The sequence below is a fragment of the Malaclemys terrapin genome, chromosome 13 (assembly GCF_027887155.1).
Source record: "Malaclemys terrapin pileata isolate rMalTer1 chromosome 13, rMalTer1.hap1, whole genome shotgun sequence".
NCBI classification, from domain to species: domain Eukaryota; kingdom Metazoa; phylum Chordata; order Testudines; family Emydidae; genus Malaclemys; species Malaclemys terrapin.
In genome coordinates, this window is record NC_071517.1 from 40,321,224 (window position 1) to 40,346,805 (window position 25,582).

At 49.0% G+C, this 25,582-nt stretch overlaps 2 protein-coding genes across 6 annotated transcripts; both read left to right on the forward strand.

Moving 5' to 3' along the window:
* The first annotated feature begins 856 nt into the window (after positions 1 to 856).
* LOC128847471 (zinc finger protein OZF-like) lies at positions 857 to 25,230 on the forward strand. 4 transcript variants are annotated; one of them, XM_054046917.1, is made up of 5 exons: positions 21,194 to 21,412; positions 21,882 to 22,078; positions 22,579 to 22,705; positions 23,331 to 23,444; positions 23,758 to 25,230. In XM_054046917.1, the coding sequence occupies exons 2-5, from the start codon at positions 22,022 to 22,024 to the stop codon at positions 25,071 to 25,073; spliced, it is 1,614 nt and encodes a 537-aa protein (XP_053902892.1). In that variant the 5' UTR covers positions 21,194 to 21,412; positions 21,882 to 22,021; the 3' UTR covers positions 25,074 to 25,230. The 4 variants fall into 4 exon arrangements, with proteins under 4 accessions (XP_053902893.1, XP_053902892.1, XP_053902890.1 ...); XM_054046915.1 differs by lacking the exon at positions 21,194 to 21,412 and adding an exon at positions 21,437 to 21,463 and having other exon boundaries at positions 22,022 to 22,078; XM_054046916.1 differs by lacking the exon at positions 21,194 to 21,412 and adding an exon at positions 21,437 to 21,463 and having other exon boundaries at positions 22,022 to 22,078; positions 23,761 to 25,230.
* On the forward strand, positions 1,326 to 6,987 carry LOC128847474 (zinc finger protein OZF-like). 2 transcript variants are annotated; one of them, XM_054046924.1, is made up of 3 exons: positions 1,326 to 1,661; positions 2,273 to 2,386; positions 2,699 to 6,987. In XM_054046924.1, exons 1-3 carry the CDS (start codon positions 1,475 to 1,477, stop codon positions 3,934 to 3,936), a joined length of 1,539 nt encoding a protein of 512 aa, XP_053902899.1. In that variant the 5' UTR covers positions 1,326 to 1,474; the 3' UTR covers positions 3,937 to 6,987. The 2 variants fall into 2 exon arrangements, with proteins under 2 accessions (XP_053902899.1, XP_053902898.1); XM_054046923.1 differs by having other exon boundaries at positions 1,343 to 1,661; positions 2,696 to 6,987.
* Positions 25,231 to 25,582: the final 352 nt, after the last annotated feature.

The following is a 25,582-nucleotide window of genomic DNA, read 5'->3' on the forward strand; positions in this document are numbered from 1 at the left end:
AGCTGGGAGGCGGCTCTGGGGGGAGCGATCGCTGGGCTCAGGCCCGGCAGCAGGAAGTGACTCGCAGCCGCTGCGGGGACTCTGGCTCCAGGCTCCTGGCGAGATCCCCGAGCCCCGGCGGCTGGTGCTGGGAGCCCGGAGCCCGGGCTGCAGCCGGGAGAGGGGAATCTCCAGCAGGGCCCTTCCCGCTGCTCCCCAGGAGCCTCTCCCAGGGCAGAGCCCCCAGACCGGCCAGGGCCCTTCCCGGCCCGGCCCCTGCCCCAGAGGGACCCCGCTCGGAGGGAAGGTGAGAGAGACCCGCCCCCCCCCCGTCACCCCCGGGCTGCAGGGGGAGGAGGATAAAGAGGTGCAGGCTGGGGGGGGGGCGCAGGAGGCGGGCGCTGGGGATGCGGGGGGCAGGCTGGGATGGGGGCGGGGATGCACTGAAGGGAACACGGGGCGACGCGGTGGGATTGTGGGGCTGAGGGGAGCGAGGCTGGAATTGGGGAAGATGTGAGTCGGGGGCACTGTGAGGGAAGGGGGTGTGTGGGAAGACTTGCGGGGGACGGAGGCAAAACCCAGCCCCCACACCCACACCCTGCTCCCAGTGTGTTATTGTCAGGTTCCTCCCATGCTGGTGGGGTCTGTGTCTCATGAGTTTTGGGGTCGCCCAGGGCCCTGGTCTGATTTCTGGGCAGGATTCACATCTCAGCCACACCGGAGTCACTGCTGCTTTGGGCAGGCAGGGAGTGTGGATGGGCCAATGGGATCAGCCTCTGCCTGCCTGTCCCTGGGGGCTGCTGGGGGAGTCCAGGGCAGCTCATTTTTTAGGTGATGCCATCAGAGGGCTCCTGCTGCTCCTAAGGGAGAGGAGTTTACATGGCAGTGTGGGGAAATTCCCTAATGTGGCCCCTTTAGTGCTCCTTTTTTCCTAGCATATGGCTCAGAGATACTGTTACTTGGAGGGTCTGAAGAGTCTGGGGAGGAACCGGGGTGTGACATGGACTCCAGCCCCTTTTGTAACCTGTAAACTCAGGTAGGAGATTTTCAGGGAGCGCCTGGGCAGGGGAAGAGAGGAGAGAAGGTGTGATAAACCTGCTGATTTTCAGAGTGGGCCCATGGGTGATGGGGGACAGGAGATGGGACATTCCCCCATTTCTCAAACAGGATATAAACCCGTTGAAGAGAGCTGGGAACATTTTCAAGGCTCCCAGTGCTGGAGTGAGACCCCACTAGCCTGAGGCTGCTGTGAAATACGAAGGGAAGTGTTGGGATTCCTGTCCCTGTCTTAGAACTCTGCTTCCCGTATCAGCCTGTGGCTGGCAGGTGTGTGGGAAATGAGAAGACCCTGCCCTGCTTTGTGTCCTGGGGAGGACAAGTAGCTCTCACCTTCTTCCCATCCCCTGAATCCTCCTGGCTGCTCTAAGCAGGGTGAGGGTGGGATTCTGCTACTCTGGCGCTCCCAGAGCTTCCATTTCTTTATCCTTCCTCCTGCATGACTAGTGGGATTGTGGCTGGAGCAGCAGGTGCTGAGTGGGGGCTTTTGGTGTTCCAGATGCCGGTGACCTTAGAGGAGGTGGCTGTGTATTTCACCCAGGGTCAGGGGGCTCTGCTGGACCCCGCTCAGAGAGCCCTCTACAGGGACGTCATGCAGGAGAACTATGAGATGGTGACCTCGCTGGGTAAGGGATTCCCATACCCTCAGATACTAGAAGCCGTGGGGTCTGCGTGTTTGAATCTGGTCAGGTTCCTCCCATGTCAGTTAGATCAGAGGCAAATGTGTTCCATAACTCACAGCTGCCGTGTGAGAGAGACTTGCATCTCCATGCCCTTTCCAGTGGGACATGGGTGTCAAAACCCAATGGGACAAGCTAAATCATCCCCACCCCTCCAGCTTTCAAAGGGGCATAAATCCAGCATTGTCCTGTCTGTGTTGTTTCTCGGCTGCACAAACAATCCCTGTTCACCTCCCTCCTTGGGAATAGCTCCAGCCATGGGGAGGGCTCTGGGCTCTGCAGGTTTAGAAAGAGGCAGGGGTTTAAGTGCAGAGGTGTGTGTGAGTCGGTAAGGCCCCCAGAGTGCACAGATCCTGGGAACGCCTAGTGAGGGTGTAGTAATAATTCAACTCACCTCCACAGACAACTTCTTCTGTGCGAGGGGGCTCAGTTACCATTTCCACATCCTCTTGGATTCCACATTCCTCCAGCAGAGCACAGGGACAGGTTCCACTCACGGAATGTCCTTTCTGACAAATACTCCACCCTGATCTGGTCTGATTTCACCCTCTGCACAGGATTTCCCATTCCTAAACCTGAGCTGATCGCTCGGCTGGAACGAGGGGAGGAGCCATGGGTGCCCGATCTCCAGGCCTACAAAGAAAGAAGGCTTCTGAGATCCCCCCGTACAGGTGAGGACTGACACAGAAACCATCTAGTGAATGAAGGAAAAAGCTGAGAATCCCAAAATATGATATGAGTAAGCTCCCTCAGTTCTTATCTCAGCCAGGACAGGGCTGCAGTAATCAGATATAGCTCATGCCATTCCATCCAGCCTCTTATCTGCATAAGTTTGCTTCCCAGCTTTCCTTCCCTGTGAGTGTTTGGGTGGGATCTGGAGGCGGAGTCCAATTGCTCAGTGTTTGTGTTGGGTTTTCCCTTTGTGCTATTCCTCTTTCTCCCCAGCACAATGACTCCTGTCTGGATTGTGTCTCTCCCAGCAGGTGCTGATAGAGGCAGTGAGAATGAGGAGGGGAATCATCATGAGAAAGTTCCCGGGGAAGTGGAACCGCAGGGGACCTTTACAGGAAGAGCTGAAGGAAATTTTTCCCAGTGCTTAGAGCAGGGAGAAGCCTGGGGAAGTTGGCACAGATCAGAGAGGCTTCTGGGAAACCACCCAGGGAAGAAAGTGGATGAATCTATTAACAGTGGGGGAGGAGAGGAGGATCCCAGAGCGCCGCAGACAAATCCCAAGGAAGAGACACCCTGGCACTACCTTCAGTGTGGGAAACGATTCATTTTGAGATCACAGTTTGTGACACATCAGACAATCCATACTGGAGAGAAACCCCTTCAATGCTTGGACCATGGGGAAAGCTTCAATAAGCTCTCAGATCTTAATAACCATGGGACAAGCCACACTGGAGAGAAACCTGCTCAATCCCTCGAGTGCGGGAAATGTTTAATTTCAAAGACACAAATAATTAGATATCAGTTAAGCCACACAGGGGAGAGACCCCATAAGTGCTTGGACTGTGAGAAAAGTTTCATACAAAGGTCAGACCTTGTTAAACATCAGGCAATCCACACAGGAGAAAGACCCCACAAGTGCTTGGACTGTGGGAAAAGTTTCATAAGAAAGTCAACCCTTGTTGAACATCAGGCAATCCACGCAGGAGAAAGACCCCACAAGTGCTTGGATTGTGGGAAAAGTTTCATAAGAAAGTCAAACCTTGTTAAACATGAGGCAATTCACACAGGAGAAAAACCCCACAAGTGCTTCGACTGTGGGAAAAGTTTCATAAGAAAGTCAACCCTTATTGAACATCAGGCAATTCACACAGGAGAAAGACCCCACAAGTGCTTGGACTGTGGGAAAAGTTTCATACAAAGGTCACACCTAGTTCATCATAAGGCAATCCACACAGGAGAGAGACCCCACAAGTGCTTGGACTGTGGGAAAAATTTCATAAGAAGGTCGTACCTTGTTAAACATCAGGCATTACACACAGGAGAAAGACCCCACAAGTGCTTGGACTGTGGGAAAAGTTTCATACAAAGGACACACCTAGTTCATCATCAGGCAATCCACACAGGAGAGAGACCCCACAAGTGCTTGGACTGTGGGAAAAGTTTCATAAGAAGATCACACCTTGTTCAACATCAGGCACTCCACACAGGAGAGACTCCAGAGGTGCTTGGAGTGTGGAAAAAGTTTCATAAAAAAGTCAAAGCTTGTTGAACATCAGGCAATCCACACAGGAGCGAGACCTCACAAGTGCTTGTACTGTGGGAAATGTTTCATAACGAGGTCAAAGCTTGTTAAACATTAGGCATTACACACAGGAGAGAAACCCCACAAGTGCTTGGACTTAGGGGAAAGTTTCATACGGAGGTCTGACCTCATTAAACATGGAAGAATCCACAAAAGATTTAATCTTCTGTGACACATGGCATGAAAGCAACTTGTATGTAATTGACTCAGATTCATCTTTTAGAGAGAGATTTTAAAAATGTGTGCACCTTAGATAAGTGAGAGTTTGAAATGTAAATGTGTAATTTTAAAGACTTGGAAGAAGAGGGCACGTCATTTCTGAGTAACCTAATTGCCTTCTATGATGAGATAAGTGGCTCTGTGAATGAAGGGAAATGCAGTGGATGTGTTATTCCTTGACTTTAGCAATGCTTTTGGTATGATCTCCTACAGTATTCTTGCCAGCAAGTCAAAGAAGTATGGGGTGGATGAATGGACCATAAAGTGGATAGAAAGCTGGCTAGATCGTCGGGCTCAACGCGTTATGATCAATGGCTCCATGTCTTGTTGGCAGCCGATATCAAGTGAAGTGCCCCAAGGGTCGGTCCTGGGGCCGGTTTTGTTCAGTATCTTCATTAATGATCCGGAGGATGACGTGAACTGCACCCTCAAGAAGTTTGCAGATGACACTAAACTGGGAGGAGTGGTAGATGCGCTGGAGGGTAAGGATAGGATACAGAGGGACGTAGACAAATGAGAGGATTGGTCCAAAATAAATCTGATGAGGTTCAACAAGGACAAGTGGAGAGTCCTGCACTTATAATGAAAGAATCCCATTCTCTGCTACAGACTAGGGACCAAATGGCTAGGCAGCAGTTCTGCAGAAAAGGACCTAGGGCTTATAGTGGATGAGAAGTTGGATATAAGTCAACAGTGTGGCATTGTTGCCAAGAAGGCTAACGGCATTTTGGGCTGTATAAGTAGGGGCATTGCCAGCAGATTGAGGGACGTGATCGTTCCCCTCTATTGGACATTGGTGAGGCTTCATCTGGAGTATTGTGTTCAGTTTTGGGCCCCACACTACAAGAAGGATGTGAAAAAAATGGAAAGAGTCCAGCGGAGGGCAACAAAAATGATTAGGGGTCTGGAGCACTTATGAGAAGAGGCTGAAATAACTGGGATTGTTTAGTCTACAGAAGAGAAGAAAGAGGTGGGATTTGGTAGCTGCTTTCAACTACCTGAAAGGCGGTTCCAAAGAGGATGAATCTAGACTGTTCTCATTGGTACCAGATGCAGTGCGGAAAGTTTAGTTTGGATATTAGGAAAATCTTTTTCATTAGGAGGGTGGTGAAGCCCTGGAATGGGTTACCTAGGGAGGTGGTGGAACCTCCTTCCTTAGAGGTATTTAAGGTGAGGCTTGACAAAGCCTTATCTGGGATGATTTAGTTGGGGATTAGTCGTGCTTTAAGCACGGGGTTGGAATAGATGACCCCTGAGGTCCCTTCCAACCCTGATAGTCTATGATTCTAAGAGGGGTAACTGTGTAGTAATCTATGTTTAGCTATCCAAAGGGTTCCTGTATTCTTTTAAATCAGGGATCAATAATTCAGCGATTATACCCATCGCCCATGCCACCTGCCCAATTTTAGCTCAGTCTCATTGAATTCACTGGGGGTAGGGGCTGAGGGACAGAGGGAATGTTTATAGCTGAAATCACCAAAATGTGTTTTGCAAGGTTAGTGTTAATCGGAGCTCTTCTGCTCTGCTGCTCGGTCATTTTCTCTGGGGATCCCTGAGATGGAAAGGAGCAGGTGTTACCATCTTGGCTACCAATCCCCACGGTGACTCTCTACACTAGCAATTCTCAAAGTGTGGCCAGAGCTTCCCAAAGGGGCACAGGAATGTGTCAAGGGAGGCATGATCAGTGTGGGTTGTTTGGTTTTTTTTTAAAGAGCACTGGCTGTCGGCCCCAGTTGGCTGGGGCTCATGAAGAAGGAACAGGCCTAGCTGGGAGGTGGGGATAAATGCTCAGGTTCTCAAACCCAGGTGGAGCAGCAGCACAGAAGTTAGATTGTCAATGGGGTGATAAGTCTGCTGTGAACAGCTATATTGAGGAATATCACTTTTCACGTGGCCACCCTAACTTCTGTGCTGCTATTGGAGGCCTTCAGAGCTGGGTGTCTCACAAGCAACTACTCTGCCATTAGAGCTGGGTGGTGATATATGTGCTTTGGTGGGGGCGTAAATGACCACAGACACAAAGAAGGGATTTGGGGGGAAGGGGAGGGCAATGAAACCACTGGTCTACACTCATGATCATCACATTTACAAAATGATAAATCTTCTCCAAAGTATGTCTTGTGAGGTATCATAGGGAAGGTCATCGCCTACCGAATATTATTGTCCCATTAAAATTTGTCTATCAGCACTGTCCATGGAGCTCTGAGAGTTTGCTGTATGTTTGTTACATGCTGTAAAGCTGGAAAACGCCCACAGACGAGCTCCTCAGAGACAATGGCACCTGCACACCAGCTAGGTGCTACGTGGGCAGTAATTGCTCAGCCGGCCATTCACCAGCTGCTGGAGCTGGGAACAAGACAGTTACAATTCACCGGAAGGAGGGCTGGACGCTCACTTAGGCCACAGACTGCTTGTCAGCTGTCCCCCGGCTGGAGGGCAAACCTCAAAGAGGAGAGTGGTCCAAAAGCACAAGGGAGAATTGCCTCCATTTTTATCTCTCCTCTCCTATCTTTGCAGAAGGGAACAAGATGGCTTCAAAGGGAACAGGGGCCTTGGACTGGGGAGGGTGGATCAAGGCTGGAAGGAAATCCAGGCTGGGTATAAGAACTGTGAACTGCCTGCAACAGCGGGTGGGGTGGGAAATCCTGTTTTCTTCACATCTTCCTTAGTTTGGTAATATTTAGGATTTAAAATGCATGTTTTAATTTTATAGTTTTAACCCATTCTGACTTTTACATCTTTCTCCCTTGTAATCCCTGAAAACCCCCTTGCTAAACTGGTTTTAGTGTTTTGTCTGGACCTGTGTGTTTTCACTGAAGTGTTTGGGGGATTTGACTGGAGAGAACAAGGCTGTGGCCTAATCAGGCTCCTTTGTTGTGGTGACTCACTAATTACTGAGTTTGTCCAGCGCAGTGAACAGACTGAGCAGTCCAAGATGCACATTCCCGGGGTGAAAGGCTGGGAGTAGAAAACTTGCTGATGTTGCTGTGTCGATTGGTAAGTTCCTGAGTGTCTGGCTAGTCGCATTTAGTACAGTGCAACCAGGAGTGACTTTGAATGCTGGTGGCTGTGTGGGAGCAGAGCGTGGAGGGGTTTGTTGTTCACACAGGGAAGCAGCAGGGTGGATTTCATTTAAATCACTAGTCAGGAAGACTCAATTTAATCATGGTTTTCTACATAAAAATGTATTCTTGTTGGTTGTTATAACCTTAATACATATTCTTCACAATGCAGAGATAGCTGTAGGTTTCATTTTTAGAAGGTACACACTATACATTTTTAAACAGTGATTTATTTTGAAAACTTTTCAGATGAGTTTTACAGCTATATCAGACAATGAATGTTTGTTTGGTTATTTCATTACCAAAGGTAATTGAAGCAGATATTTATGAAGTCATTAGGAGGTGAAGTATCTCCAATTCAACAGGTTAATCATTAATAGTTGGAGGATTTTCTTGCCATGCTGTATTAGGAGGAGAACATCACCACACAGACATTTAAATTGTTTTATTTAACTAAAACAACAACGTTCAGTATTCTGAGGTAAGGGATTGACTCTGTGTGCACAGATTTGCAGAGGGACAATAGAGGTGAGGTCTGTTATATTAATTTATTTTAAAACATTTTTACTGTTAACGAGTATGTTACCTTTGGAGACACAAAGCCACAGTTTGAGAACTGGAAAACTTAGCATCTCTAATGGTATCTTCTAGACTGAGCACTGAGTCCCATAGGGTAGATAGAAAGATTTACCTAAGTAATCTATACAGAAGCCTGTAGAACCCCATAAGACTGGATTCTTAATGCATGAACTAGATTAACTCATTTACAAAACTTTTCTTAAACATGACATGACTATATTGTCTCATACTATAGAATTAGAATGTATAATCCCTATTCCATGATGAGAGATCTTTGAGCTATAATGTATCTTAATTAAAACTATCGTTAGATAAAATGGTTTTTGAGGAAAAAAATTATCAAAAAAATCGATTTAAATAACAAAAATATGATTTTCTTGATTTAAAAAAAAAAAAAAAACATTGACTTTTATTCACTCTGGGAAGCAGTGTAAACCATGCCCTGGGATGGAGAATTAAGCAGTTCAACAGTCCAGATGGTACCCTGGGGTACGTCTCACACCCGCTGTCTCCTGGGACCCAGCATGGCACCATTGGGCTTTCATCATCCTGATCCTGAAAGGGAAGCTGAGCAGGGCAAACCAGAGAAGAGGAACCAGACGACATCCTCAACTCCACTGACTTTGATTTGGAGTAGGGCTTGGCTACACTTGCAGCTGTGCAACGCTGTGAGTTAAACCTAACTTCGTGCAGCTGAGTAGGGAAAGCGCTGCAGTTTGTCCACACTGACAGCTGCCCAGCGTACTGTCGTGGCCACATTTGCAGCATTTGCTGCGCCACTGGGAGCAGTGCATTATGGGCAGTTATCCTACAGAGCACCTCTTCCCATTCTGGTGCCGTGGGTTGTGGGAAGGGGGCGTGGGTGTGGGACATTCTGGGTCCTGTCCCAATGCCCCGTGATGCATAGCTTCGCATCCCAGAAATCCCTTTGTTTCCATCCACCTTTGGCACCATCTTGCAACGGTTTCTGTGCAGCACTATCTCCTTGTGAGAAATGGAGCCCAAACTGCTGAGGCGTATGCTGACGAGTCTCGCCAGCACGTCACGGCTACGAGCTCCTGGATAGAGTCTGCTTGACGCTCCAGGATGCTTATGAGCCGATCCGTGCTTTGCTGCCAGTGTTCCGTGCTTTGCCGCCGGTTCTCTGTGTTTTCCTGGCGGATCCTGCTTTCTCTCTTCCTCCAGTTCTGTGCTTTCTCATTCTCTTTAATAGATTGCCACATCACTTCTTGCAGCATGTCTTCTTTGCTTTTTCACGGTCTCTTCCTGAGTCTTTGCAGTCTCTGACTAGGTAATAAGAGGGACGGCTGAGGTCTCAAGGTTGTTGCAGCTGTATAGGCAAAATGCAACATTTAACAGAGGCAGCATTGTTTATACCAGACAGAGTAATGATTTCCCCCGCACTTAAGGAGTATAAAACACACAGGGTCACACAAGAGCATAATTTTCCCATCCCAAACAGAGCACACACATCCCACGGGAACCTCACAATAGTGAGTAAGGGGGACTGATTGTTTCAGGGCTGGGCTGCACTGTCCTCTGGGTTTCTGTGCCTTGGGGAGAGCCAACAGCTTCAGGGGGCACCTACACTGAACACATTTTCCACAGGAGTGCGTCCTGGAGGATATCTCGCTGCTGAGGGTGACCTGGGAAGCAAGGGAGGGTCTTCTACTGCAATGCAGCTTCCGCCCTGGCCCACAGGCAGCTTCCCAGTGTGCAGGAATGGTCCCCCCGTCCCTCGCGGCACAGTGGCGCGGACATGTTAATCTGGCTGGGACAAGGATCATGGTGGCTCTCCCGATAAACCTGCGCAAGCGCATTGCACACGTTCTGGATGAGACATTCGAGGAGATTACTGAGGCCAATTACGGCGATGTGATAAACCACATCAATGCACTATTCCGCATCTAGGCATGCATGCCTAACCCTCCTCTCCCAAAGAGCCTGCACTGAAAAAATTGCTTCCCGAAAAAGTAAACACTTACCGGGAACCTGCTCTTCTGTTTGTTCTCCGCCAAGTACCGGCCGCTGCGACTGGCTACCTTCCTCCTGGCTCGAGAAGAGCCCCTGGCAGCATGGCTCCAGGGATTCAGTAGTGTCTTCATCTGGCCCAACACCCTCACTCCCGTTTCCCTCCTCCTCCTCCTCACCCCTCCACACCGGCTCTGAAATGTCCATGGTGGTGCTCGGAGTGGAGGTGGGGTTAACCCCAAGTATCGCATCCAGCTCTTTGTAGAATCGGCAGGTCGTGGGGGGAGCACCCTAGCGGCCATTTGCATTGCGGGCTTTGCGGTAGGCGCCTCGCAACTCCTTCACCTTAATCCTGCACTGTAGGGCATCCCAGTCATGGCCCCTTTCCATCATGTCCTTTGATACCTTCCCGAAGGTATCGTAATTCCTACGGCTGGAGCGCAGCTGGGACTGGACAGCTTCCTCCCCCGAAACACTGATGGGGTCCAGCAACTCGCCATTGCTCCATGCTGGGGCTCGCTTGGCGCGTGGAGGCATGGTCACCTGGAAAGATTCGCTGATAGCACTCCACGCCATGCCAGGCTGAGCAAACAGGAAGGGGATTTTTGAAATTCCCGAGGAATCATAGAATCATAGAATATCAGGGTTGGAAGGGACCTCAGGAGGTCATCTAGTCCAACCCCCTGCTCAAAGCAGGACCAATTCCCACCTAAATCATCCCAGCCAGGGCTTTGTCAAGCCTGACCTTAAAAACCTCTAAGGAAGGAGATTCCACCACCTCCCTAGGTAACGCATTCCAGTGCTTCACCACACTCGTCCACTGTAACTCCTAGGTCCTTTTCTGCAGAACTGCTTCCTAGCCATTCGGTCCCTAGTCTGTAACAGTGCATGGGATTCCTCCATCCTAAGTGCAGCACACTGCACTTGTCCTTGTTGAACCTCATTCGGTTTCTTTTGGCCCAGTCCTCTCATTTGTCTAGGTCCCTACCCTCCAGCGTATCTACCACTCCTCCCAGTTTAGTGTCATCTGCAAACTTGCTGAGAGTGCAGTCCACGCCATCCTCCAGATCATTAATGAAGATATTGAACAAAACCAGCCCCAGGACCGACCCCTGGGGCACTCCACTTGAAACCGGCTGCCAACTAGACCTGGAGCCATTGATCACTACCCGTTGAACCTGACGATCTAGCCAGCTTTCTATCCACCTTATAGTCAATTCATCCCCCTGGTCTGGTGGTCTATAGCAGACTCCCACCACAACATCACCCTTGTTGCTCACACTTCTAAACTTAATCCAGATACTCTCAGGTTTTTCTGCAGTTTCATACCGCAGCTCTAAGCAGTCATGCTCCTCTCTTACATACATACACCTCCCCCACCTTTTCTGCCCTGCCTGTCCTTCCCTTCCAAAATTGCAATTGCCTTTCTACTTCTGAATTAAACCAATCTTTATAAGGTTTGGGGCACTGCCTTGGCATGGTCATACTGCCAAAATTAAGTGTCAGTGGCACATAAACCCATCCTACATTTTCTACCATATATTCTGCAGTAGGGTGTAGGAAGATACCTGAGCTAGGCCATGGCTGCATGGTGGGACATCCACTCCTTTGAGTAGGGTCAATGTGTGGAGGGATGGGAGGAGGTGGTGTTGGGATTGGTGTTAGACAGACCTCTTCACAGACCTGCACATGCTAGATACATTTACTGGTGCTTGGGGTTATAGACCAAGTCCCTGTATATGTTCCTGTATCTTTTTCTTGAATGTTACGAATGCGAATAGACGCACTCCACTTATTCTGCAACTCAACAAATTCCACCCTGCCAGTCCAATCTCCATATGTTGTTACATTTCCCTCTATATAACTAATAACGGTGTCTGTTTCTCGAAACCAGTCCAAGTCTATTGCGTCAGTTTCGAGTTGATGTGTTTGGACAACACACCCCAGAGTCAGATCCTCTCCCACCATTCCTGTGAGATATCGCTCCAGCATTCGCCTTGGTGCCACTAGAGCACGCTCCCTCTTTGGAGTGGCTCGTTTCTTTTTCTTACTTTGTATGTGCACATGTTTATGTGATGAGCTATGGTTAAGAGTATTAATGGAGCCTGGGTGAGGAAGTGCAGTGATAACGATAGCCTGATTACAATTAACAATACTATCCACCTTCCAGCAACATACATATTCCCCCTCTGAGGTTCTTACCCACGAAAGCTTATGCTCCCAATACTTCTGTTAGTCTTAAAGGTGCCACAGGACCCTCTGTTGCTTTTTACAGATTCAGACTAACACGGCTACCCCTCTGATACTCAGACTTAGTTCTTTTTCAATCCGTCATCGGGCACTCACGACTTCTGGGACAGGAAAAACATTCAGTCTCACGGCGGTTTCCAACAGTCCACCCCCAAGTCATCAAAATCTCAAAGGGTGACACCCTGAGGATGTTTTCCTTTTGGCACCTTCCTTCAGTTTCACATACTACTTTTAAAACAGTTCCGGTAGGCTGCTCCTGCTTTACGGCATCCCATCTTGTGGTGTTGTTACCAGTTTCTGTCCAAAAGGTTCTAGTCACCAAATGTGTTCGGTTGATCTCTGTAACGTCAATCAATCCCTTCACGCTGTGGGTCACCACCAGGACACTCAACAAGATCCATGTCCAAATTGGCATCATATCCTGCAAAAATATAAAGTCACACTCGCCTCTCTCCCCTATGGGTAAATGTGTAGTTAATAATATTTTTTTTAAAGCAGCAGGCATACAGGTAGCAGCAACAATATTAGAATTGCATGGTTGCAGGACTAGGGTATATCTTTATTCGTCCCACTGTGGTTTCCTATTGGACTGCTCCCCGGCAATGTAATCCTGATTCAATATTTGCAGAATCATTTGATCAGTTTGGGGGACTATAAACAGAATCTTGTTCCCAAAGGAACGGTGGGTGTGTTATTGGCCCAGGAGATTCCTGGTCCCAGCATCCACAAAGGCTGTTTTCCAACCTGTTCCAGGATCCACAAGGAAGTATCTTTGTCATTCCACCAAATGGTGATTACATTTCTAATACCCCATGTAAATTGTCCTTTTGCCCTCAACTGTCTGACAGGGTAAGGCCTAGACATTTCAAATCGCTTTAACTGACCCCAGGTATAATACAGTAATAAATGGGGTGCAGAAGGGGCCCGAAGATTAAAGCTTATAACATTTCCATTGTTCATCTGGAAGGTTTCCATTGTGCTTACCTTAATTGTTTATCCTGTGTATTTTTCTGTAAAACAATCACAGACATGTAATATGCATGTTTAACCCTTATATTCCTTCAATTGCATGGCATGCTTCCACCGAGGTTGTTCCTTGGTTTGGACCAAGTACAGGGAGGGCCCTAATTTCTCTCGGATGGGCCAGGGGCCTGACCATTCTACTTCAGGACATTTTTTCTTGGGAGCCGGTTCAGCTTTAACCATAACATGGCTTCCGATTTACCACTGTTTTCCTCAAATACCTGATTCATTTTTTGCTGTTCTGCAGCTTGTTGTGCTGCGGCTGCTCCCTGAGCTGTGCCCAGCCAGTATTTAAAGCTATTCATCCAGGTGGTGGTTGCCAATGCTGTACGTGTCTCCCAATCTGGGGGGTACAGCAAGTTTTCCCAACCGGGCATAGGTCTACTAAAAAGGGTCTCATAAGGGCTAAATCCTGTCATGCAATTTGGTCGGCTTCGGATCCTCATCAGAACCCACATGTCCCATGTCCCAATTTGTTCCCAGTTCATTACACACTTTAGACAGTTCAATTTTTAGAGATTTATTCATCCTTTCCACCTGTCCCCCAGCTTGAGGGTGGTAGGGGATGTGTAGCGGTAGGGGAATACCGGCCCAGGTACCCATACTTCGGTACACCTGTCCGATAAAAGCGGGGCCATTATCAGAATCAATGCTATGTGGCAATCCCCATCTTGGAAAAATTTCAGTTATTAACATTTTTGCTGCAGCCCAGTTGGTCTCTTTTCTAGTCCGAAATGCTTCCACCTACTTACTGAAGCTATCCACAATCATAAACAATAATCTGTTTTTTCTAGGGGTGATAGGCAAGGGCCCTACAAAGTCCACCTGTAAGCATTGGAGGGGTCCCTTTAACGCTTGGTGCATTAACTCTCCACGTCTTTTCCTTCTAGCAGGGTCTTGCTTACCACATATCAAACAGCCATGAATATGCAGGTTTAAATCCTCTTTCATTGCTGGCCACCACCCTAATTTTTTAAGTTTTTCCAATGCCTCTTCCTGTTTCGGGTGACCTCCCACAGTTGAACCATGTACCCATCCTAAAAGGAGGTACTGCATTTGCTGAGGGATTACTAAAAACCATTCATTTTCTGGTTTTGCCAGAATCAAATCTCCCTCCTTTCTTAACGGGACACTCTGCCACTGCGAGGGACATTCCCTTATCCATTGCAGTATCATGTCATCTTTTGCCTGCAAGTCCTGTAAAAGCTGAATCTCTTTCTGGTTGTTTCCTTCAAATTCTTGTTTTTGCTTTGCTTGTGCCCACGTGGTTACTGCTACGGGAGTCGGCTCCCACAATGTTCCAATAAGGGCTGTTTCTTTAGCCAATTTATCTGCTTGTTCATTTCCCCACTGTAAGGGATCCTTTCCTCTATGGGCTTTTATTTTAACCATCCGGATCCTCTGATACTGCCCTGCCAATTTTTCCATTTGCTGCCACAAAAGTTTGTGTTTAATTTCAGATCTATCGGTTCCTGTAAAACCTATACTATTCCACCGTGGCAAATAAATAGTGGTTCCCTTGTAAACATAATCTGAATCGGTTCCTATTATTATTTCTGTTTGTTTATCTTTCATTCTGGCTAAGACTTCTAAAACTGCTGACCCTTCTGCAGACCGTGTTCCTCCTTTAGTCAGTTTGTACTGGAAAGAGTTAACTGTCTGCAGGTCTCCAGTTAAACATATCCCTGCAAAGCCAGTAACTCGCTCTCCTCCGGTATAATAAGAACTACCGTCTACAAACCAAATTGTTTTCCCAATCACCTGTTCACTTGGGGTTGCTTTAAAAATAGGGTGTGTTTTGGATTCTTGCTGGGGTTCACAGACATGTTCTCGACCGTTTATAGTCAGTCCCCATACAGATATTTCAGGTTCTTTTAGCGGGACTAATTGCGCATTTTCGGACATGAGAGCAAAGACCCACTGAATGGCTTGATCTACTCTCACATGTCCTTTAGACAGATTTTCCTTACTGAGTAGTTTTCCCAGTGCATGGTGACTTTTTACAATCACCTTGCTTGCTCCGATGATTGCCTGAGCTTTTTGTAGTGTCCGGTATGCAGCTAGGGCAGTTTGCTCACAGATTCCCAGTTTGTTTTCTGGAGCTGTTAATGCTCTACTATACTAAGCTACAGGTCTTTCCCCAGCACCAGTATCCTGTGTAAGCACACTAACAATACAGAAATTCTTAACGCTAGGGTACAAAACAAAGGGGAATTCGTTATTAGGGGCGGCTAAGGTAGGTGCTTCCATTAACCCTTTTTTCAGGCTTTCCCATGCGTTAGTTGCCTCCTCTGTCCAAGTCCACTGTGGTCTTTTAAATACGTCGTACAGAGCACCTGCTTTCTCTGCATAACCAACCATAAATTCTCTGCAGAAGTTAGTGAGTCCCAAGAAAGACTGCAAAGATTTAGTATCCACTGGCATAGGGAGGTTAACGATACACTTAACCTTTCCTTATCTACAGATCTTCCCCCTGCACTGAGCCGAATTCCAAGGTATTGCACTTCTCTTTGTTTGAGCTGGGATTTAGAGGGGTTAAGTTTCAAGCCCTACTTTCTGCAGCTAGTCAGCAACCGCTGCATTAACGCTTCGTGTTCTTGCTCTGTTTCACTGACTATTAAAATGTCCTCTACATACTGGACTATTCTTCCCTTTTGTAACAATTCCTCCTTTTCTAGCATATTTCTCACTACAGTATGAAATATTGTGGGTGCGTCACAGTACCCCATAGGCAAAACATTCCAACAGTATTGTACACCCTGGAACACAAAAGCTGTTCTGTATTGGGACTCTGGGTTTAAAGGTAAACTCCAAAAGCCATTTGCCACATCGAGTACTGAGAATCACTTCAAATCAGGGGTTACCACCGCCAATAGTTCTGGGTAGGCAGCCACCACTGGTGCTCCTCGTTTTGGCAGTACTGTTTAACCCCCGATAGTCAATAGTTAATCTCCATGTTCCATCAGGTTTTCTAACTGGCCAGATTGGTTCTGCATTAGGTGCCGAACACCTTCTAATCAATTTTCGTTTTTCCAATTCTTCTATTACTTGTCTTCAAGATTCTTGTGCTTCCTGAGGGATTGGGTATTGTTTTATGTATGTGGGTGTATCACCTTCTAAAGTGACGGAGATCTGCATTTTCCCCGTATCTAGGGAGTCTGCTGCCCAGATGGCTTGAATCTCAGCCCACCAACCTTCCCAGCCTTTCGGCGAAGGAGTTGGCTGTTTAGAGTTTATTGCTTTTACTGTCTGCGTAGCAAGCCCCATAGGGATCAAGTTAGTGTCATTTGAATCCTCGGTTATAGTGAGAGTTTGTCTAATACACATATTTGGAAAATCTAGAATTAATCCCAGTCACTTAATAGTTTCTGCTCCAATTAAGTTTTCTCTCCCTGCGATAGCACCAGGGCCGGCTCTGGCTTTTTTGCCACCCCAGGCAAAAAAGCCTCCCGCTGCCCACCCCCCGAGCACGGCAGGGGAGGGTGCCGAGCCCGGCCGTGGCTCCGCTCTCCCCGGCGGCCAGAGTGCCGGGGGGAGGGCGGAGAGCCCGGCCGGGACTCCGCTCTCCCCGACCGGCCGGAGCGCCAGGGGGGAGGGCGGCGAGCCCGCCGTAGCTCCACTCTCCCTGGCGGCCAGAGCGCCGGGGGGAGGGCGGCGAGCCCACTGCGGCTCCGCTCTCCCCGGCGGCCGGAGTGCCAGTGGGGAGGGCGGCGAGCCCGCCGCAGCTCCACTCTCCTCGGCAGCCAGAGCACCGGAGGAGGGCGACGAGCCCACTGCGGCTCCGCTCTCCCTGGTGGCTGGAGCCGGATCACCGCACTGTGCCACCTCCCTCAAGGTGCCGCCCCAAGCACAAGCTTGGTGGGCTGGTGCCTGGAGCTGGCCCTGGATAGCACACTTTTCCTGAATGGTATGTACACCAAACTGGAGAGGGAGGGTTTTAACATTATATGTTTGCTTAGTTCCTGATATGCCCTGGATCTGAATGGAATCCCTGATTGGATATACATTAAATTAATCTTTTACTATTGGAATTCCAGCCTGTGTCCAACAGAAAATCTACAAGCCCATCCCCAACTCGGATGCTTAAGTGGGGGCGTCCCCAGACATCTATTGTCATGGGTTGCTGGAAAATGCATTCCGAGTTACAGGGAGGGCTGTCCTGTTCTGTTGAATTAGTGACAATCGGGTCATTCAATCCAGATGCCAAGACCGTCGCCTGAGCTACCTTCATCCCTGTCTTATCTTCCTCCTTTCGAGACTCCTTGCCAATCATACATGCCTGCAACTGTGCCCACAACTTCCCAATCTCTCCCTTAAGATCTAAGTTCTCCTGTTTCAAAACTCCAGGCGCTACCCGTTCACTCTCTCCATTTCTTCCTCTGCCTTTTTTCATTCCGTGACCTCTCCAACCCCGGCCACAGCCACGGGGAGAGTATCCAGGACCCTCTGTTTTCCACTGTCCTAACTCTGATCGCCACTCATTGACAGGAGTTCCTTCCTATTGTTTAACTGCAGTTTCCACTTTTTCAATCCATTCATTCCAGGGTATATCTCTACCTCCATTCTCGCACCAAGCCTTCATCCAATCTAACACCCCAGAAGGCATTGCCTCTAACACAAGTTGCTTCAAATCCTCAAGATTTGTAGCTGCCGCTGTTAACCTAGTGTATGTTTTTATTCTATCAGCCAGCTTTGCCGGAGCTTCCCCTGGCATTCTTGTAATTCCTTTAAGTATCGCTAACTCACTAGATAGCTTAAAATGCTTTTGAACTACAGGTTTAACCATTTGCATAACATTATCATCAAAACCAAGGGTATAACAGTTCAGTGGTCCCAAAAGCATTTGTACCAGGATTGGTTCCTGTAACATGTCAATTCCCACAGCTTTTAATAACTATGAGCATTTATGAAGCCATGCCATAAATTCGTTAAAATTCTCGGAAGGCGAGGGACCGATGGCTCCAGCTACCGCAGTTAGCTCATTAATTTTTAAAGCAACGAGTCTGGCAGTTAAGCCGCTTACTCGAGGCGGGTGAGGTGTGTATGTACTTTTAGATGCCTGATATCTTTCCCTCTGTATATAATTAGGTGCCTGATTTATTTCTCTTTCTGCATAATTGCCACGGGACCATGGTTCTCTTAAATTGTCAGTTAGGGCAGGTCTTCACTACGGGGGGCGTTGATTTAAGATACGCAAATTTCGCGTAGCTGAATTCGACCTATCGGAGCCGACTTACCCCGCTGTGAGGACGGTGGCAAAATCAACCTCCACGGCTCCCCGTCGACGGCGCTTACTCCCACCTCTGCTGGTGGAGTAAGAGCGTCGATTCGGGGATCGATTGTCGCGTCCTGGTAAGACGCGATAATTCGATCCCCGAGAGATCGATTTCTACCCGCCGATTCAGGCGGGTATTGTAGACCTAGCCTGAGTATTTGTTGCCGTTTCCACTGCATTCCATGGCCTCAATGACAGTGGACCCTCAGTGCGTGGGGTAATATCAAGGGTAAATTGGGGTGTATGCGGAGTATTGGGGTCCGGTTCTTCGGCAAGGGTTTCTCCCTCAATTTCTCCCATTTCTCCTGTTTTAACTGGAATTGATCTAGGTTTTGGGGAGGGTTTGCCCATAACCTGGTTCTCATCATAAGCTGGTGGATGTGGTGCTGTAGCCCCTGCCCATGGGTCAATAGAGGATAATTCAACTGGGTCATTCCACATGTCCCCACGGCAGCATCCATTCCAATTGTCCCATGTCCCATCTTTTAATTTAGCTAGGGCTACCTGTTTCCATTTCTGTCCCCACACTTCAGGTACAGTAAAAGCACTTGAAGCCTGCTGAGCTAAGGGGGATGGTACCTTTTGCTTTTGCAGGTTTTCTACAGCTATCTCTAATATCTTATTTTCCTGCTGTGTTTGCTCGAGCATATCATGAGTTTGAACTGCCTGTTGCCCTGTTAAAAGGGCTTGGGCTTTCCAGTGCTCGACTGCCTGGGTTGCTTCCTCCAAAGCTTTAGTTACCTCTTCTACTTCCCTGGTCTTTTCCATTACCTGTCTGGCTAGCATAGTGGCGTGCTGTTTAAGCCATCATACTGCTATAGACATTAATTGCAAAATTATTGCTTTTTTACTTTTATTATTATTCTTTAAAGCTTCTGTTTCTGCCATTGCTTTACATATGCCAGTCCATGTTTCCCCAATTTCTTTTTTAAATTCATATGGACCCCCCTTTACTGGCAATCCAGGAGTTATGAAACTCCATGGGGATTTGAAGGGAGGGGAAAAGGGGGTTCCCTAGCTCATGGTTTTCTGCCATGTTAGATCACGATTCCTACAGTGGACAGCTCGCTTACTCACCAGATCAGAGGTCGGGGTCACCAGTGTTGTCAGTAGCTACCAGTGTGGTGCTCTACTCTTGTTCGATGATGATAACAGTCGGCTGCGTGCATGTTCCCTCTGAGTGCTGCCCCAGCTCTGCGCAGATCGCTGACACAGCAGACCCCGAGAGAACCCCCAATGACCGCACACTCTAGTAAGGTATGAAGGAACCCGAGCCAGGTTTATTGTCAAAGGAAACACAGTAATAGTTTCCTATAGACTCTACAGGACAATCTACGAATATGTGCCTCCTGGCAATGGACGCAGCTCAGTCAGTGGTGGGACTTTCCACTGCCCCCTCGGCTGGCCAAAAATACATACTCCGGTACCTACTTATATACAGTTACAGGACAAATTACTCATCTCTCCTGACGTATTGAGGTACAGCCTCTTGGCTCATTAGGGTGCTGTCTCCCCTTTGATCATATTGTTCCAGACATACAGATCTAGCCATCATGCTGTCCTGTCTTTAAGATGCACCTGCCTGTTCTTTGTTATGTCTATGGAATGTCCTTGTATCGGGCTATGCAGGTGCCATCTTGGCACAAGTTCCTCTTATTAGCACTTATATGATAAGCACCTGCTTCTAACAACCTTCTTCTTGCCAGTGTCTGTGAGCAGGGCCTGCCTCTGGCTCACAGCCCAGCTTTTGCTTAGCAGTGCCTGGAAGTACTTTGGTTCAGGCTTCAGGCCTCAGACTAGGCCTGGACACAAGAATTTATATTTCAGGAACTCATCTTACTACACCCCCATGACTGTTGGCCCATTACTGAAACTTAGTGGGGGTGGGAGGGGTTGGTTGGCTTCTCCCAGTACCAAAAGACAGGAAGGGCTAATGAGAAAAGAAAACCCTGAGGCAGGCAGGCCAACGAGGGAGTCAGGTGCCCGTTCTCTGTATGAGCTGGAGCTGCCTCCCAGAGAAGGGCAGAGCTAAGGGGAGAGGAGCAAACAGAGCTGGGTTGGAGGCAGAACTGCAGAAGCACTGATGCAGAGAGTTGCTGAGTCTGGAGCTGGGTGTGGTGAACAGCTAGGGAGAGCGAGGGGGGACCCTGGGCAGCGTGGGATGACATCATGTTTTCCTTTCCCCTTTCCCATTTTTTACTTATTTTTTTTATTACTTGCTGTTTAATAAATCGTATTTCTTCTGATCTCTATGCAATGCTGAATGGTGACATCAGGGATTCATCCGGAGTGAAGAGAGCACCCCAGAGTGGGGATACGACATCCTAGCCTCTGTCCTGACTGATCGCAACAAAATTTGGGCTGCAGACCCTGCAGGAATCTTGGGGCCAGCCTTGTCGGGGTTTCAGACACCAGAGTGGAAGGGGAGTCCTTGAGGTCAGGCAGGTCTCCAGGTAAAGGGAGTGGGAGCGAGGACTCAGCTCCTTTTGCTATTTCATACTATCAGGGTGGTGTATAAGCCAGAAGAGTTCCCTACAATAGTAAGACCGTTTCCCCCCTTAACTCTGTGCATATTTATTGGTTTCTCGTAAAGTTAGTTAGGATTATAGGGGAAGTGTGAGAGTTGCTGGCCACACTCTGAGGCCACCAAATTTGGTCGTGAGAATCCCTGGGTTAGATCCTCATGATGGGCCCTTCTGATCATAGAGCCTGTGAGTGGAACAGGAGTCAGACACAGAGATGCTGCAGCGCGATGGGTTGATCGCTAGGACCCAGGAGCAGCTGGGAGGCGGCTCTGGGGGGAGCGATCGCTGGGCACAGGCCCGGCAGCACGAAGTGACTCGCAGCCGCTGCGGGGACTCTGGCTCCAGGCTCCTGGCGAGATCCCCGAGCCCCGGCGGCTGGTGCTGGGAGCCCGGAGCCCGGGCTGCAGCCGGGAGAGGGGAATCTCCAGCAGGGCCCTTCCCGCTGCTCCCCAGGAGCCTCTCCCAGGGCAGAGCCCCCAGCCCGGCCAGGCCCCTTCCCGGCCCGGCCCCTGCCCCAGGGGGCCCCGCTCGGAGGGAAGGTGAGAGAGACCCGCCCCCCCCGTCACTCCCGGGCTGGAATGCGGGAAGATGTGAGTGGGGGGCACTGCGAGGGAAGGGGTGTGTGGGGAGACTGGCGGGGGACAGAGGCAAAAACCCATCCCCCCACACCCTGCTCCCAGTGTGTTATTGTCAGACACACCCGTGCTGGTGGGGTCTGTGTCTCATGAGTTTTGGGGTCGCCCAGGGCCCTGGTCTGATTTCTGGGCAGGATTCACATCTCAGCCACACCGGAGTCACTGCTGCTTTGGGCAGGCAGGGAGTGTGGATGGGCCAATGGGATCAGCCTCTGCCTGCCCGTCCCTGGGGGCTGCTGGGGGAGTCCAGGGCGGCTCATTCTTTTTAGGTGATGCCATCAGAGAGCTCCTGCTGCTCCTAAGGGAGAGGGGTTTAAACGGCAGTGTGGAGAAATCCCCCAAAGTGGCCTCTTTAGTTCTGCTTTTTTCCTAGCATTTGGATCAGAGATACTGTTACTGGGAGGTTCTGAAGAGTCTGGGGGGGAATCGGGGTATGACATGGACTGAAGCCCCTTCTGTAACCTTCCCAATCGCCCCGACAAGCTGAAGAATCACGTCCACATTTCACTCCAGATGGGCCCTTCTTCCAGGAGACAGGGAAAGGAAATGTCTGTGATGGTGCCAGCTCAGGTAGGGGATTTTCAGTGAGCTCCTGGGCAGAGGCAGGGAGGAGATAGGGTGTGATTTTCTGAGCGGGCCCATTGGTGATGGGGGAAGGGAGACGGGACATTCCCCCATTTCTCAAACAGGATTGCACAGGGCTGGGAACATTTTCAAGGCTCCCAGTGCTGGAGTTACACCCCACTAGCCTGAGGCTGCTGTGAAATACGAAGGGAAGCTGTTGGGATTCCTGTCCCTGTCCCCGGCTCAGAGCTCTGCTTCCCATATCAGCCTGTGGCTGGCAGATGTGTGGAAATGAGAAGACCATGCCCTGCTCGGTCTTCTGGGGGAAAAGGAGCTCTCACCTTCTCCCCACCCCCGAAGCCTCCTGGCTGCTTTGAGCAGGGTGGGGGTGGGATTCTGCTACTCTGGCTCTCACAGAGCTTCCATTTCTTTATTCTTCTTCCCGTATGACTAGTGGGATTGTTGCTGGAGCAGCAGGTAATGAGTGGGGGCTTTTTGCGTTCCAGATGCCGGTGACCTTCGAGGAGGTGGCTGTGTATTTCACCCAGGGGCAGGGGGCTCTCCTGGACCCCACTCAGAGAGCCCTCTACAGGGACGTCATGCAGGAGAACTACGAGATGGTGACCTCGCTGGGTAAGGGATTCCCATACCCTCAGATACTAGAAGCCGTCGGGTCTGCGTGTCTGAATCTGGTCAGGTTCTTCCCAAGTCAGTTAGATCAGAGTTGAGTGAGTTCCATAATGCACAGCTGCCGTGTGAGAGAGATTTGCATTTCTGTGCCGTCTCCAGTGCCACATGTGTGTGAAAACCCAATGGACAAGCTAAACCATCCCCACCCCTCCAGCTTTCAAAAGGGGCGTAAATCCAGCATTGTCCTGTTTGTGTTGTTTCTCGCTGCACACACAATCCCTGTTCACCTTCCTCCTTGGGAATAGCTCCAGCCATGGGGAGGGCTCTGGGCTCTGCAGGTTTAGAAAGAGGAAGGGGTTTAAGTCCAGAACTGTATGTGAGTCAGTAAGGCCCCCAGAGTGCACAGGTCTTGGGAACGCCTAGTGAGGGTGTAGTAATAATTTCACTCACGTCCCCAGACAAGTTCCTTTGCGCAAGCGGGCTCAGTGACCATTTTCCCGTCCTCTTGGATTCCACGTTCCTCCAGCAGAGCACAGGGACAGGTTCCACTCACGGAATGTCCTTTCTGACAAATACTCCACCAATGCTCCATTTATCCTGATCTGGTCTGATTCCACTCTCTGCGCAGGATTTCCCATTCCCAAACCTGAGCTGATCACCCAGCTGGAACGAGGGAAAGAGCCATGGGTGCCCGATCTCCGGCCCTGCAATGAAAGAAGGCTTCCGAGATGCACCCATACAGGTGAGGACTGACACAGAAACAATCTAGGGAATGAATGAAAAAGCTGAGAATCCCAAAATATGGTGTGAGTAAGCACCCTCAGTTCTTCCTGGTCTCAGCCAGGACAGGGCTACAGTCATCAGATATAGCTCACACCATTCCACCCAGCCTCTTCTCTGCAGGAGTTTGCTTCCCAGCTTTCCTTCCCTGTGAGTGATTGGGTGGGATGTGGAGGCAGAGTCCAATTGCTCAGTCTTTGGGTTGGGTTTTCCCTTTGTGCTATTCCTCTTTCTCCCCAGCACAATGACTCCTGTCCGAATTGTGTCTCTCCCAGCAGATGCTGAGCGACGGAGTGAGAATGACGAGGGGAGTCCTCATGAGGAAGTTCCCAGGGAAGTGGAAGGGCAGGGGACCTTTGTGGGAAGAGCTGAAGGGAATTTTTCCCAGTGCTTAGAGCAGGCAGAAGCCTGGGGAAGTTCACACAGGTCGGAGAGGCTTCTGGGAAACCACCGAGGGAAGAAAGTGGATGAATCTATTAATGGTGAGGGAAGAGAGGAGGATTCCAGAGCACTGCAGACAAATCCCAAGGAAGAGACACCCTGGCACTACCTTCAGTGTGGGAAAGGATTCATTGTGAGATCACAGCTTGTGACAGTTCAGACGATCCATAGTAGAGAGAAACCCCTTCAATGCTTATACCATGGGGAAAGCTTCAATAAGCTCTCAGATCTTAATAAGCATGGGAGAAGCCACACTGGAGAGAGAACCTGTCAATCCCTTGAGTGTGGGAAATGTTTCATTTCAAAGACACAAATAATTAGACATCAGTTAAGCCACACAAGGGAGAGACCACATAAGTGCTTGGACTGTGGGAAAAGTTTCATACAAAGGTCAGACCTTGTTAGACATCAGGCAATCCACACGGGAAAGAAACCCCACAAGTGCTTGGACTGTGGGAAATGTTTCACAGATAGGTCAACCCTTGTTAAACATCAGGCAATCCACACAGGAGAAAGACTCCACAAGTGCTTGGACTGTGGGAAAAGTTTCATACAAAGGTCAGACCTTGTTAGACATCAGGCAATCCACACAGGAAAGAAACCCCACAAGTGCTTGGACTGTGGAAAATGTTTCACAGACAGGTCAAACCTTGTTCAACATCAGGCAATCCACACAGGAGAAAGACCCCACAAGTGTTTGGACTGTGGGAAAAGTTTCATAAGAAAGTCAAACCTTGTTAAACATCAGGCAATCCACACAGGAGAGAGACTCCACAGGTGCCTGGACTCTGGGAAAAGTTTCATACAGAGGTCACACCTAGCTCGTCATCAGGCAATCCATCCAGGAGAGAGACGCCACAAGTGCTTGGACTGTGGCAAAAGCTTCATAAGAAGGTCACACATTGTTCAACATCAGGCAATCCACACAGGAGAGAGACCCCACAATTGCTTGTATTGTGGGAAAAGTTTCATACAGACATCACACCTAGTTCGTCATCAGGCAATCCACACAGGAGAGAGACCCCACAAGTGCTTGGATTGTGGAAAAAGTTTCATACAGATGTCACACCTTGTTAAACATCAGGCAATCCACGCACGAGAGACTCCAGAGGTGCTTGGACTGCTGAAAAAGATTCATATGGAGGTCTGACCTCATTAAATATGGAAGAATCCCCACAGGATCTAAACTTCTGTGTCACATGACATGAAAGGGTTAAGCAACTTGCATGTAATTGACTGAGATTCAATTTTTAGAGAGAGATTTAACAGTGTGTCGACCTTAGATAAAGTAGAGTTTGAAATGTAAATGTGTATTTTTAAAGACTTGGAAGAAGAGGGCAAGTCACGGCTCAGTAACCAAATTGCCTTCTATAACGAGATAACTGGCTCTGTGGATGAGGGAAAAGCAGTGGATGTGTTATTCCTTCATTTTAGCAAAGCTTTTGACATGATCTCCTACAGTATTCTTGCCAGCAAGTTAAAGAAGTATGGGTTAGATGAATGGACCATAAAGTGGATAGAAAGCTGGCTAGATCATCGGGCTCAACGCGTATTGATCAATGGCTCCATGTCTAGTTGGCACCCAGTATCAAGTGGAGTGCCGCAGGGGTCGGTCCTGGTGCTGGTTTTATTCAGTATCTTCATTAATGATCTGGAGGA